Genomic DNA, 13408 nt, shown 5'->3' with positions numbered 1-13408 from the left:
GTGATCAAGGCGGAGAAGATCAAGACAAGACTTGGCTTGATGGACCGGTTGCAAGCGTGAAGGGCAAGTCGGAGGCTTTGGAGCGATGGACCGCATGGCGGTGAAGCTTGAGCAAGACTTGGCGCCGATGAACGAAGGCAACGGTGAAAAGCAAGTAAAGTCAAGATCGATGAACCATTATGATCACATGATGATATGAAGTGGATCATATCATTGTTGATCATGTTGGTGCATATGTTGCATTGACATTAGAAGAGATGGAATGGAATGCGCAAGGCAAAGGTATAACCTAGGGCATTTTATTTCACCGGTCATTGGTGTGTAGAGAAGTTGATGACTAGGTTTAGGATAGATGGCCGTACTATCAAGAGAGGCAAACTTATTTGCATATCAGTCATCTAGTGCTACTCGAGTGATCTAACTTTGCATCATCGCTAGGATTGAGTGGCGTGGCAAGTTGAGTGGCTAATCCTTTGGAAAATGATTATGAAAATGCTAACACATATACACATGGAGGTGTACACTTGTTGGTGTTGGCACATTTGCAAAGGAGATGGAGTTGGAGTTGATGTGGATCAACTCGGCGATGAAACAGAGGCAAGAAGGGTTTGAAACTCCACCGACGCCCTATACAGAAAAGATAGGGTCTCACAGAGTGGACCGGATGCTGGTCACGTAGTGACCGGACGCTGGGGTCCTATGTCCGGTCAGTGGTGGCAGAGAGCGTGCAGGCGTCGGTCTTCGACCGGACGCTGGCGCTGGAAGTGACTAGACGCTGGTAGGGTGCGTCCGGTCAGGCTGACGTATAGTGACGTAGGCTGATGCTGGAGAAGTTGGAGACGTCCGGTCAGGCAAAAAAGTTGGAGAAGGACCGGACGCTGACGTTGCGTCCGATCATGACTGACCGGACGCGTCCGGTCGCGACTGGTACCTTACTGGAAATGACCGGACGCTGGGGTTGCTGCGTCCGGTCATCACTTGACCGTTGAGATCAAGCGACTGAGGTTGAATGGAGGCGACACGTGGCGAGCATCCGTTGACCGGACGCTGAAGTCCTACATCCGGTCGATACGACTGGAGGGTCCGATCGTCCCGAGTTTTGCCTAGTGAAGGGGTAACGGCTAGTTTAGCCCGTGGGGCTATAAATAGAAGTGGTGGTCGACCTTTGGCCGCAAGCTTGGCAGAGCTGAGCACACTAGAGCCTTGGTGGCTTGTGTGGTAGTGCTTGGAAGCCCTCCATCTCACATATGCTTGATAGTGATCATTCGATTGCGTGAGAGAGCGATTCTAGTGCGATTGCATCGTGAGGTTGTATCGAGTGGCACTAGATGATCGAGTTACAAGCCGGTGGTGCTTGTTACTCTTAGAGGTTGCCACCTCCTAGACGGCTTGGTGGTGGTCTCCGTTGAAGCCCGCAAGAAGCTTGTGCGGTGCTCTGGAGAAGAGCTTTGTGAGAAGCTACCCTCACTTTCGGGATAGGTTCTTGCGGTGCCCGACGTGCGGGCTTGGCGGGTGATGCCAATTAGCCGCTGAACCACCAAGTGAGCGGTCGACACAACGGGGACTAGTGTGTTGGCAAACACGTGAACCTCAGGAGGAAAATCACCGTGTCAACCTTGTTCTTCCCATTGGTTTGCATCCTCGTTACACAAGCTTGTAATTACTTTCATATACATTGTGCTTGTGTAGTTGCTTTTGTAATTAGTTAGCTTGTGTAGCTTACTAGTTACCTTATTGCTTGTGTAGCATAGAAGTAGCTCCCTTGTGTGGTTAATTTGGTTTGTGTAACCTTGTTAGTCACTTTGTTTAGTTTGTGTAGCTAAGTATTTGCGCTCTCTAATTTGGCATTGGTTGCCTTGTTATTGAGCATTGCTAGTGAGCTTAGTTGGCTTTGTGTTTTTGCTTACTAGCATGTGTAGGAGCTCCCTTGTTGCTTAAAGTACTAGTGGCATAGGTTTGTGTGACCTTGCTTCTAGAATTGGTTAGGTGAGCTCTAGCTAGCCCGACACCTTTGTTGCTTAATTAGTATCTTTGGAAGGTGCTAGAGAACATAGATAGAGGGGTGTAGTTTTGGCTAGACCGATAGTTTTAATTCCGCACTTGTTTCGGTTAGCCGACGCGATTAATTTTAGAAAGGACTATTCACCCCTCCTCTAATCCGCCATCTCAACCCTACACCCACGATCAGCTGAAGACGTTCCTGACCACTCCAATGATGATGGTGTCACTAAAAGGATCACAATGCCTGGAGGAGACGGTGAATAGGCAAAACATGACCCAGGTGAAAGGTGAACGAACTAGGGTTATAAAATTCAGTTTATACAAAAATACAAATATGTTTTTACCACCGTATAGGGATATAATATGAAGTGATTCCACGCTATAGCTTGCTCCAATACCTATACGCAATATAGATCGGGCCACCACAACAAATAATACAAGATTTGCAATCACAAGATCACAAGCACATGGGGACACAAGATTTATCCGAGATTTGGCACTTCGGCCATACCACAAAGTTGTGCATACATCCCTGTTGTTGAGGCGACCACAAAGGTCTTTAGAGTCTCTTTCAATTCTCCTCTTTCCCTAGCGACCACAAAGATCAATCCAGGGAATATCACTCGAACAAAGAGGGTTATACAAACTTCTAGGAGCACCTCACAAGCAAGAGATGAGTGCTTCAACGGGCAACACCTAGCCGCCTAGGGTTCCAAGAACCCAAGAGTAACAAATCCAAAATGAAATCACCGGCGAGTGTCACAAGTGCTCAAGAGATGGATGTTATTCCTAGAGTCGCAAGTACGAAGAATCTCACTGTGATAATAAGTTATCACAAAAAAGTGGTACTCCCTCCGTCCCAGAATGATGCAATTCTAGCACAGTGTCATGTTTTAGTATCTTAAATTTGACCAATTATAGATTAAAAACTATCAATATTTATGACATCAAATAAATATCATTAGATTAGTTATAAATATATTTTACTACAAAATTGATTTGCAGTCATAAATGTGAATAACATCCACTGAAAACTTAATCAAACGTCAACCACTTTAACTGGCACGCAACACGTAGTTGCATATTTTTTGACAGAGATAGTAAAATCAGCTATATACATAACTTTGTAACTTTCCCAAAAAGAAAAGATGCAGGATTTTTTTTTTCAGAAACAAAGTTGCGGGAGATGTGGGATTGATCACTGGTTTTAGATCGAACCGGCGGTCGTTTGCTAATTAGTGGGGTCATACTAGGTAGCTCAACATTTTTTTTTTGACAACAAGGTGGCTCAACATTGCTCATGCCCCTAAGATGACCTAGCCCAAATCCCACGTCGTCGTCTGATCCATGGCCCCTTGCTGTAAGGTACAGTTCGCTGCACAGTAGTTGTCCCGGCTCTTTGGGCACGTTTGGTTGGAAGCCTGGATGACTTGCCTGGAGAAAAGTGTTGCCTGAGAGTTGCCTGGAATTCTGAGAGAATCTGCCTGGCCAGGCAAGTTGAGAGTTATTCGTTTGGTTAGATGCCTGGCCTGAGAAAGCTAATGAATAGAGATCATGTGTTTTCTTATCTGCTGGAGAGGTAATTAATTCATTTTCTTAATTAATAATACCTCAAATATACACAAATAAACATACGGTGATAAAATAAAAACAGATAAGTGAGTTTTTTTAATTTATAATATGCTTAAATTAATGTGTTTTTTATTTATCTTTGTATAGTTAACATGTATTTTTATAATCTGATTAACCAAAATATATAATTTAGTAAATTATTGCTGTCTGTGTTTAATATTAGATAATCACGTTTAATAAGATTAAATAGGAAATATATTGATAAATTATGTCTTTTAGTATAATATATGATTTTAATACTTTTGATTAAATAATGTGAGGATAAATAAAAAAATAAGTAATCAATATAAGAAATCTTAATCTGGATTTGGAAAAAAATGGTTATGAACAGTAAGATATTTATTTATTTACATTAAATTAAATAATTGTATTTTGCATACTAATCTTTGTGTGACAAAATGTGCACAGTATCGATACAACATTTTTAATTTTTATTAGTACATACGATTAGTATACACTGTGACTCACTACGTATGGTATAGATTACCTTATCTTTTTTAGTTAGTAAGATTGAAAAAAAATCTAACTAAATGACTCTTGTACATATATTTAACATAAAAGTATTTACATAATTCGATGAAAAATAAGTACCATTAATATATGATGATTTTTTTCATTGCATCTTAACTGGTCACGGATACTTGATATAGCTAGCTAAAAAGGAATCCAGAGTTCAACAGGTGCACGTATACCTTAATTAAATAGCTAATGCAAGGTAACTAATCCAGGCAAGGAAGCAGCGGCAGCCAGGCGACCATTTTCATGCGCCTGAGCCTGGCGGCGATGCCTGGGACAGGCAGGTCACCAGGGCTGCAACCAAATACGGTGCAGGCAGCTCTCCGGCAGGCTACAGGCGAGGCACTTTACTCCCAGGGTTCAATCCAAACAGCCCCTTTGTGCATATCGCAGCCTGTCCTACACTCTTGACGTCTCGTCCCTCTCGCTCATGAGCTGGCCGGCCAACCCGGCCACGATCCAAACCGCAGCGAACGCGCTAGCACTGAGAGCTATAGAAAACTCAGCAGGTGGTAGGGCCGTGGCATGTCCAGGCTGCTCGATCGGCCGGATCAGAACTTCCAAGCATGTGCCAGTAGGACGCGCGGCCGACATCGCTGCCGGCTGCTGCCGCGCCGAGGCGTTGCACTGCTCCCATGTGGGAGTGTAGGAGTGTAAGAGCGGGACGTCCGGGCCGAACGCCCGCGGCCCTGCCCTCTTGCGGGAGTGAACGCAAGAATTTCACAGAGATTTTACAGAAATTTTATAGAATTTGGTCCATTTTTTACAGGAAAAACGGAAAAAACCCCGCGTTGCAGAGGGGCTAGGAAGTTCACCGTTTCACTGTAGAAGGCTGGAGCCACGGAGTGGGAAAGAACGGTCTTTTACCGGTTTACCATTTCACTGTAATGGCAGCAGTTGAATACAATTTGTCGGCAGAGTCCACAAGTGTCGACAAACTTTTTTTTTTGTTCGCAGAAGTCAGTGACTGTAACAAGCACGTGACTGAAAACAACGACTGAGGCAATCAGGCAAACACGGGATCATGTGACACACGGCATTTTGCATCTTCTGGTTACTGCCGAACTAGTGTGTGCTTCTTTCATCTGCCAATTTATTTATTCCTCTCCTCTAGTTCTCTTTAATTTCTTTTTGTTTTAGCCTTTTTAAATCTATAATTTTAATAACAATAACACATGAGAACTACATTTTTAAAAGTAACCATTTAGTCACACTAAAGAGTTTGGTGTAACTTCTAACTTGGTTGTGTGCTAATTAAGTCACGCCACACCCAATGGTCTCATCACTCGGCAGCTTGATGTGACCAAATTTGACAAAAAAAACTACTTCTTGAAAATTTAGTTTTCTGCATGCTATTCACCAAAATATTAAATTAAAACAGGCTAAATTAAAAAGGGTGAAATTTCTCCAACCCTTTCATGGGTTGCTTCTATGTGATCCCTCCTTCATTCACCACCTTATCGATTATGGGATCAACTATTGAATCCACCTCTTTCTTTATATCTCATCAACCAGCTCAAGCAATGCAACCGAGGGGAACATTAATCTCGCTATATTTGTACTTAATCTTAGGCAGGTGCACACTAAAGACAAGTTTCGTTAGCTACCATAGTTGGCTACACATTGTGTTAGCAACAAATGGCGGTGTCAACTTGGCAAACCTCTAGAGTCACTCCTTCCTTCTCATTGGTCAACCTCCATCGTACCAAACACAAAACAGACACCATACCCCCTCAACCCCCCCCCCCCCCCCCCCCCCCCCCCCCCCAATCTGCTAAACCAAACAGATACATCCAACCATTCCACCCTAGAAAATTAGAATGGCCTCATTCTATCGCTCTTTATCTCCGAATCAAACACAATGTTAAATTCGGCTATATATTTTGCTCATGTCATTAACAGGGCCCTCTCACGGAAACGTGCAAGTACAGTACAAAATCGTCTACTTGCTTAGGCCTTATCTCAGAGTTTGTAGGAAGCCAATGATTGTATAAGCATGTGACTGATAAACATCGAATGAGATAAACAGGAGATGATACTAGACGCGTCACGTTACTTCTGTAGTTTCTTCTGGTTACCTTCCAAGCAATGTTTGCTCCTTTTAATTCACCGTTTGTTCTCATCCTTCTTGGTTCCTTCTCTAGGATTTATCCTTCACAAACTTGTTGATTATAGGATCCACAGTTGAATCCACTTCTTTCTTTATCTCGTCAACCTGCTCATGGTAAGCGAGCACAATAGTTATCCGCTTTATATTTATTTATATATATATATATAGACACAATTTTGTTGAGCTTTAGCTCATGGATTTATATAGCTGAGTATTTGTAGCTTTCTATGAAATATTGGTTCTAGAGCTGAAGAAAAGTTGAGAGTACTTGTACCTGGTTGATCCATTTTGTTTATTTATAGTTTAGATCAAATGCCAGTATTCAAACCATTTTAAATTAAACTATACAAACTATAGATCTAAACCAGATTCTGGAGCTAGGGCTATGCTAATAACTGGGCAAAAGATAACCACATGTAGATGCATCCTAAGGGTCAGTTTTGCCAACCACCATAGTTCGCCACACGCATACACCTCCTCAAGTGTGGTCAGCCGCTGTCTTTCAGCTGTTCACCTCAACGTATAGAAATATTTTACACGAGGGGCTAAGAAATTGTGGCTACTAAAAAGAACCGGCAACTTTTTAATTTTTTGGCAATTTTTTTTTGCAACTTGTTTTTAGAAAAATACAAAGTTATACGTATAACATTCTACAATACGGAGTTCGTGACAACGTATCACCACAACTTATCATCATAACTTTTTTTTTACTTTCTTTTGCTAGGAAAAACTATTTACGTAACTTTCTTTTTAAATAGTTACGAAGTTATATGCATAACTTATCTATATAACTTATTATATTACAATTATCACCGCAATTTCTCATCATGACTTTTTTGGCTTACATTTTTCAAAAAAATATTTACATATTTTTCGTTTTTAGAAAGTTACCAAGTTATATGCATAACTTATATACATAGCTTATTAGGTGACAGCTTATCACCACAATGTCTCGTAATAACTTTTTTGACTTTCTTTTTTCTGAATAAGTTTCATGATCTTTTTTATTTTTAAAAAGGGTTGCAAAGTTATAAGCATAACTTATTACGTGACAATGTATCACAATAACTTTTCATCATAACTTTTGTAGATTTGTGATCACGAGATTCAACCAGATGAGAAAGAAGAGAAAAAAACGAAAATAGAGAAAAAAAATGTAGAAAAAAGGAAAAATAACGGGAAAAAAAAGTAGCGCACGCTTTCCACGCCAGGAATCGCGCGGCGCAGAGCGTTCGCTCAGTTCGAAACCGCCAAACTTGGAATAGTGTTGCATGCAACGTAGACACCCGGACCCCGGTGCTTCACATGCATGCAAGAAGTCACTATCACGATCACGAGTCGTGTTTCACGACGATGCTAGGCACTAGACTACCAGATCAGCACGTACCTCCAACAAACCAATAAAACAAAAGAACATTATGAGAAGTTGTACTGTGGTAGTACAATGAACTTCAAGCAATAGCAGCAGCTGACGTGTAACCAGAAAAGACGCATGTAACTTGCCAAGGACTTGTTTAGTTGACTACACCTCTCCACCTTATATATTAGCCAAGTGTTTCGAGTGCTGCCTCTCTTCAAATCATATGCCACCTTAGTTTTAACATGTTTTCCCCCCAATTTTGACAAAGTTTTTTGAAAAATGTACCAACATCTACGACATTAAACTATCCATTTAATAGGTTTTGATAGTTCATTTACGTGAACTTTTAGACGCTATTATATTTTCTTAAATTTTGATCAACTTAGAGAAGTTGAACTTAGAAAAAAAAAAGGATATGTTTGGTTTGATGGATATCTCTGGATGGGAGATGGCGGTCAATGAACGAGCCATGTTTAGTTCGCCAACGAGTTAGATATGGATGGAAAAAAAAGGGACTGAGAAGTGAGAAAATTGCTGGGGTTTTTTTTTCTGTGAGAAAGAGAGGGGAGATTTTAGAGGATTGAGATTTTTTTTTAAGAAAAAAAGATCAGCTGAAGCTCGTTTTTCACGTTATAGTGAAACAGAATTGCAATTGGTCAATCTCATGAAGTTGCTCATAGTCTTATTAGCAGCTGCCGTAGTCAAACGCCTAACGTGCTCTGAATCTGATGTAGTAGCAACTAGCTAGCAATAGATTGCGTATTCAAACTGACCTTCTCGATCAGGGCCTCAGCTTTGTCGGCATCTTCCTCGATCACGTCCATGACCTTCTTAATCTTGGAGGCTGCTTTCTTGATACTCTCATTGCCGGGGAACTCTTCCGCAACCTCATCGGCGACCTTCTCCGTCGCCTCTGCCACCTTGTCGATCACCTCGATTGCCACCTCTGCCGTCTTCTCTATCTTAGCTGCTACCGCGAGATTCACAATAAAAATGTATATGGATGCTAGAAATTCTAGGAAATGATTTCACAAATCGATGAACACACGATCTCTGTTTACCTTCTAATGTTCTGAACCTTCTGTACATAGGCACTGCAAATATGGCGGCACTAAACACCCACTTGGCCCTGAGAAGCGGATGGGTTTGGCGCGCGAGAAGGAAATCGATCAGATACATTCAGAAACAAGCAATTAACAAGCAACGCACGTATCTGTTCTTCACTCACAATGGAAGAATCTTGGGTATTGGGAGGTTTCCTCCTGACGGTGACGGATTTGCAGGGCTCGGACCAACTGCAGGAATTCTGAACCAAAACAGGTGACGAAGTAGGTGCATGAAACTTACCGTATATCTGCCAAGATACAAGCTACTACTAAAAGGTAAAGTCTGGAGAAGACCTGCTACATGGTGAATCCTAGGAGGCATTATTCCTCTGATAGGTAAGACTACGGCAGCTGATGGCAAGATATGCGTTTACCGTGTAGTAGTTCCTCTGATAGGTAAGGCATTGTTCATGCCTGAAGAATTCGTCGCTAAGCCATTAAGACTTCGTTGGTGATGAGAGGATGCCGAGACCACTGGATTCCCGTGGCGACGATGAAGAATCACAGAGGTGCGAAGTGCCAAGCCTGTGGAGGTAACAGAAGAACCGAGCGCAGCCATGGGATCTGAAGGGCTGAAGCTTGAAGCAATAAGCTTGTGTTGCTTCTTGCTTGTCTCGCTCTATGTAGTGGATGTTGTCCTTGCCGTGGGATCTATCTCTGTGAGCCAACTAGCACTATATATTAGAGACTGGGACTTTTTTCATTCGCTTAATGAAATACTTCCCTTTTTCTAAAAAAAAACTAGCAGTATATTAAAAAAGGAGAACGTGGTTATTTTTTTTCCCAAGCTAGGGTTATGATGTGGCCATTTGTACAGAAAAAAGGCCACAAAGTATTAAAAATAGGCACGCGGAAACTGGAATGGGTAGTAGAATAAAAACTCTCGCAATAAAAAAAAAAACTACGAGCTCTCGTGTTCTTAAATCTGTCTATGTAATAGCCGCTTCTAAATATGCATTTCTATATTCTAATAAATGAAATATAGGCACAGTCTATTGAGCGACCCTCGCACGCTCCGGCTCCTCTCCCAAACCCTCGCCACTCCTCTCTCAAACCTCATCGGTGCCTCCTTCTCTCCTAAACCCTTGCCTCCGCCGCCTCCATCCTCCTTGAGCTCGGAACAATGTCCAGTGCCCGCCGTGGCTTCAACGCCAAGATGCGGGCATGCAACAAGCGTGGCCAGTTCGCCCCCTCAGGCGGTCGCAATGGAGGGGGATGGATCCCGGTGCACAACGACGTCTTCTACCTCATCAACTTCGACGAGGAGGTGAAGTCGTCCGTCATTCGCCTCGCCTTGCAGAACGGGGGGGGGGGGGGGGGGTGCTCCGCCGGATGGGACAAAGCCGCGGCGGCGTCGATCGCGGCCAGGTGGGGCAAAGGCGCGGTGGCGGTGACCCCTACCGCCGGGCAGGGAAAAGGCGCGATGGAGTCGATCATCACCAAGAAGGGTTTGGGCACAAGCACGAAGCGAGTCAAAGGGTCGCCAATGTCAACACCGGCAACAAAGATGACATCGTCGTTAGGGATGAAGAAGGTTAGACCATTCCCCCCTTTGGTAGGGTTAGGGTTTTATACTTCAAACGCTGCTCACCAGGTAGGTTTTCTTACTGGGTTTTTTAACCATTTTCTTTGCAGCTTGAAGTTGCAGCCTCAAGCGTGGATGCTCTACAATGATCAAGATGTTGTGTTTGTGCCACGTGTATGTCTTTAGGTATAGGTGTAGAAAAAAATATGTGTGGTGTGAGTTTATGTTTAAGTCAAATACAACAACTTGTACCACACTACTACAGAATATTTATCTGTGTCGGGCGTTTTGGGTTTCCCGCGGTGGGCAAACCGGTCCGCCGCCGCCGAAAGGCCACGGTAAATCGTGGCTTCCCGGGCGGACAAGAACGCCCGCCGCGGCAAATCGTTCAGGAAAAACAAAAAAAAACAAAAAAAGCCCACACGGGCTTGGATCCAGGCCGCACTGAACCTAGATCCCACCGCCGCCGTCGATCCACCGCCGTCTATTGGATCCGCCGCAGCTCCAACCCGCCGCACCGTCGGAGGGAGAGGAAGGGCCGGGGTGGGCGCCATGCCCACCGGATCTGTGCCGCCGTCGATTGGGTGGGAGGGAGACGACGCCCCGCCGTGGATCCGTGCCGTCGCGGCGGGTTGGGGCCGCCCCTCCGTGGATCCGTGCCGTCGCGGCGGGTTGGCGCCGCCCCGCCGTGGATCCGCGCCGGACGGGCCACGCCGCTGCTCGCCACCGTGCGCGGAGGAGCACCTGTCGCCGCTGCTCGCCACCGTCGTCGGGGATTTGCAAGGGTGCGAGTGTGAGAGGGACAAGATTCACCATTGATCTGAGAGAGAAGAAAGAGGGCTTCACACCTTGCGCAGGATCCGCCGTCGCCGCCGAGGCCTCCATGCCGGCGTCGGGGCCTCCACGCCGGCCGAAGGAGGGAGACGAAGGGGCGCCGTCGGGGCCTCCACCGCCGCCGTTGGGGCGGCCTGACCTGCAGCGCGTGGGAAGGAAGAGAGGGAGGAGGAAGAGAGTGGGGAGGAAGAGAGGCCGACTGCGCTAAGTATACCTATATGTACGTGTAGACGAATATCGGGCCAGCTTGGGCCTGATGGGCCTAGGCCTTTTCCGTGGCGGGCTTTTAACGTTGTCCGCCACGGTAAATTGATTTACCGTGGTGGACACCTTACGATGTCCGCCACGGTAAATAGGGTATTTACCGTGGCAGGCATCTTAATATGTCTGCCACGGTAAATCGATTTACCGTGGCGGGCAAAAGTGCCCGCTGCGATAAATAAAAAATGCCCGCCGTGGTAAATCGTGGGATTTACCAAAGCGGGCAAAAATAGATGCCCGCCATAAAGTGCAAAAGTGCAACGCTGCACATATTCGTTTGTGTAGCCGTGCCAGTATCGAAGCATAAAAAATGTCATGTAGTTTTACCCTTTCTCTCGTAGTACAGTAGTTCGTACGGAAGCCAGTGATAGATTGTACATGCATGTGACTAGAAAACATCAAATGAGACAAACAGGAGATGATATGAGATGCTTCATGTCCGCTTCCGTAGTTTCTTCTGGCAATCACCAACCCAACCAATGTTTACACCTTCAATTCACCGCCTGTTATTGTGTCCTCTTTGGTTCCTTGTCTATGCTTCTTTACTATCCTTCACAGCCTTGTCGATTATAGGATCAACAATTGAATCAACTTGTTTCTTTATCTCGTCAACCTGATCAATATAAGCGATCGCAATAGTTATCCTCTTCATATTTATTTATACATATCTATGTCTCTACAACTAAAACATTCATAGCTATCCCGTCTACAGGCTACACCAAAGCCGCTCCATGCGATCAGATCAGGAAGGCAACGTGCACTCGCTCCATGCGATCAGCTCAATCCCCATAACAGCCGTAGCAAATCAGAAAGGCAAAAATCAATTCCCTCCATGCGATCAGATCAGAAAGGCAATGTGCACTCGCTCCATGCGATCAGCTCAATCCCCATAACAACCACAGCAAATCAGGAAGACAAAAATCAATTCCCTCCATGCGATCAGATCAGAAAGGCAACGTGCACTTGCTTTATGCGATCAGCTCAATCCCCTTAACTGCCGCAACAAATCAAGAAGGCAAAAATCAATTCCCTCCATGCGATCATATCAGAAATGCAGCGTGCACTCGCTCCATACGATCAGCTCAATCTCCATAACAATCGTGATCAATTACGCGATCACCCAACGCCGCCAATTAGTACCACCTAAAAAGCCTTAGAGTGTACACGCTTGCCCCCCGAGAATACGTTGATCGGTCTTGCTAAAAAGAAAATTTCGGATGCTCGCCCCCAGGATATACTGTGCAAGTGCATGACCACATGCAAAATCCGAATAGGTCTTGGCCAAAAGAAAAATTCTGGATCAGTCTTAGCCTGTCCACAAGCAATCCGGATCGGACCACTAAAAAAAGGAGACAATCATTATGTACGCGATCGCCACGTCCACATAGGTAGCTATCTTCTATCTATCTCCACCTAAAAAATCCCTACAGCTATCGTCTACATCGCCCCGCCCCACAGCAAAAAAAAAAAAACACAGTAAAAAAACCAACCTCCCCGTTTTCAAACAAAAAAAATCAAATACGACAAAAAAAACCGTTTCCAAAAAAACATATACAAGGCAAAAAAATCAAACTCTTCCACATCCCTGTTTTCAAAAAAAAATATGGCAAAAAAGAGTTTGCGAAAAAAAGATACAGCAGAAAAAAAACCGTTTCAGAAACAAACTCTTCCACGTCGAAAATCATATCTCTACAACGCACATGTTCCCTTATGGAGACTGTTGAAGAAAAGCTGAGAAATCTAATGAAATGCTGTAATCACATAAAGAAATAACACTCGCAGGCTAATATGTATGATTAAGCTTAAAATTACTGTGATATTATTTTGTTCCTGTTGCAACGCACGGGCATGATAAGTAATAATATAAACACATGTACATGTATTCTAAGGGCTACTTTCGCCAGTCACAACTCGTCTAGCTAAAAATGGTAATTGACTGAACACATTGCCAGGACCCCACTCTTAGCCTGTGATCTGTGATTAATTGTACCAATCGTACCTAGTCACTTGTCTTCTACCAATAACCGGCATAGGCCCGTTCGAATGGTATGCTTCTGAAGGAA

General features: G+C 44.2%; 2 protein-coding genes across 4 annotated transcripts in view; both read right to left on the bottom strand.

Moving 5' to 3' along the window:
* Positions 1–6013: 6013 nt before the first annotated feature.
* LOC136490680 (uncharacterized) lies at positions 6014–9381 on the bottom strand. 2 transcript variants are annotated; one of them, XM_066486880.1, is made up of 5 exons: positions 9100–9381; positions 8848–8925; positions 8681–8748; positions 8393–8586; positions 6014–6364 (listed from the first exon to the last, which is right to left on the bottom strand). In XM_066486880.1, exons 1-5 carry the CDS (start codon positions 9282–9284, stop codon positions 6290–6292), a joined length of 600 nt encoding a protein of 199 aa, XP_066342977.1. In that variant the 5' UTR covers positions 9285–9381; the 3' UTR covers positions 6014–6289. The 2 variants fall into 2 exon arrangements, with proteins under 2 accessions (XP_066342977.1, XP_066342978.1); XM_066486881.1 differs by having other exon boundaries at positions 8848–9019; positions 9100–9276.
* A 2239-nt stretch (positions 9382–11620) lies between these two features.
* The window catches only part of LOC136490679 (uncharacterized), a 29911-nt gene continuing 28123 nt past the window's right edge, over positions 11621–13408 (bottom strand). Inside the window, exon 6 of one of the 2 annotated variants that reach the window (XR_010767838.1) lies at positions 11621–11958. Coding sequence is in view for 1 of the 2 variants with exons in the window: in XM_066486879.1 (XP_066342976.1) it covers positions 11878–11958 (81 nt within the window). In the remaining variant the exon portion in view is untranslated. The remainder of the gene's footprint in view (positions 11959–13408) is intronic. The other variant, XM_066486879.1, reaches the window with a different exon arrangement.

Source organism: Miscanthus floridulus, chromosome 11 (genome assembly GCF_019320115.1).
Source record: "Miscanthus floridulus cultivar M001 chromosome 11, ASM1932011v1, whole genome shotgun sequence".
Taxonomy (NCBI): domain Eukaryota; kingdom Viridiplantae; phylum Streptophyta; class Magnoliopsida; order Poales; family Poaceae; genus Miscanthus; species Miscanthus floridulus.
Note: the sequence above shows the minus strand (reverse complement) of the source record. Positions and strands in the feature narration are given on the sequence as shown.

Coding starts and splice junctions, on each gene's coding strand:
- LOC136490680 (XM_066486880.1), bottom strand. CDS start 9,284: ATGGCTGCGCTCGGTTCTTCTGTTACCTCCACAGGCTTGGCACTTCGC. Junction 8,587..8,680: donor AAGGTTCAGAACATTAGAAG/GTAAACAGAGAT, acceptor TCGCGGTAGCAG/CTAAGATAGAGAAGACGGCA. Junction 6,365..8,392: donor CTGAGGCCCTGATCGAGAAG/GTCAGTTTGAAT, acceptor TACCATGAGCAG/GTTGACGAGATAAAGAAAGA.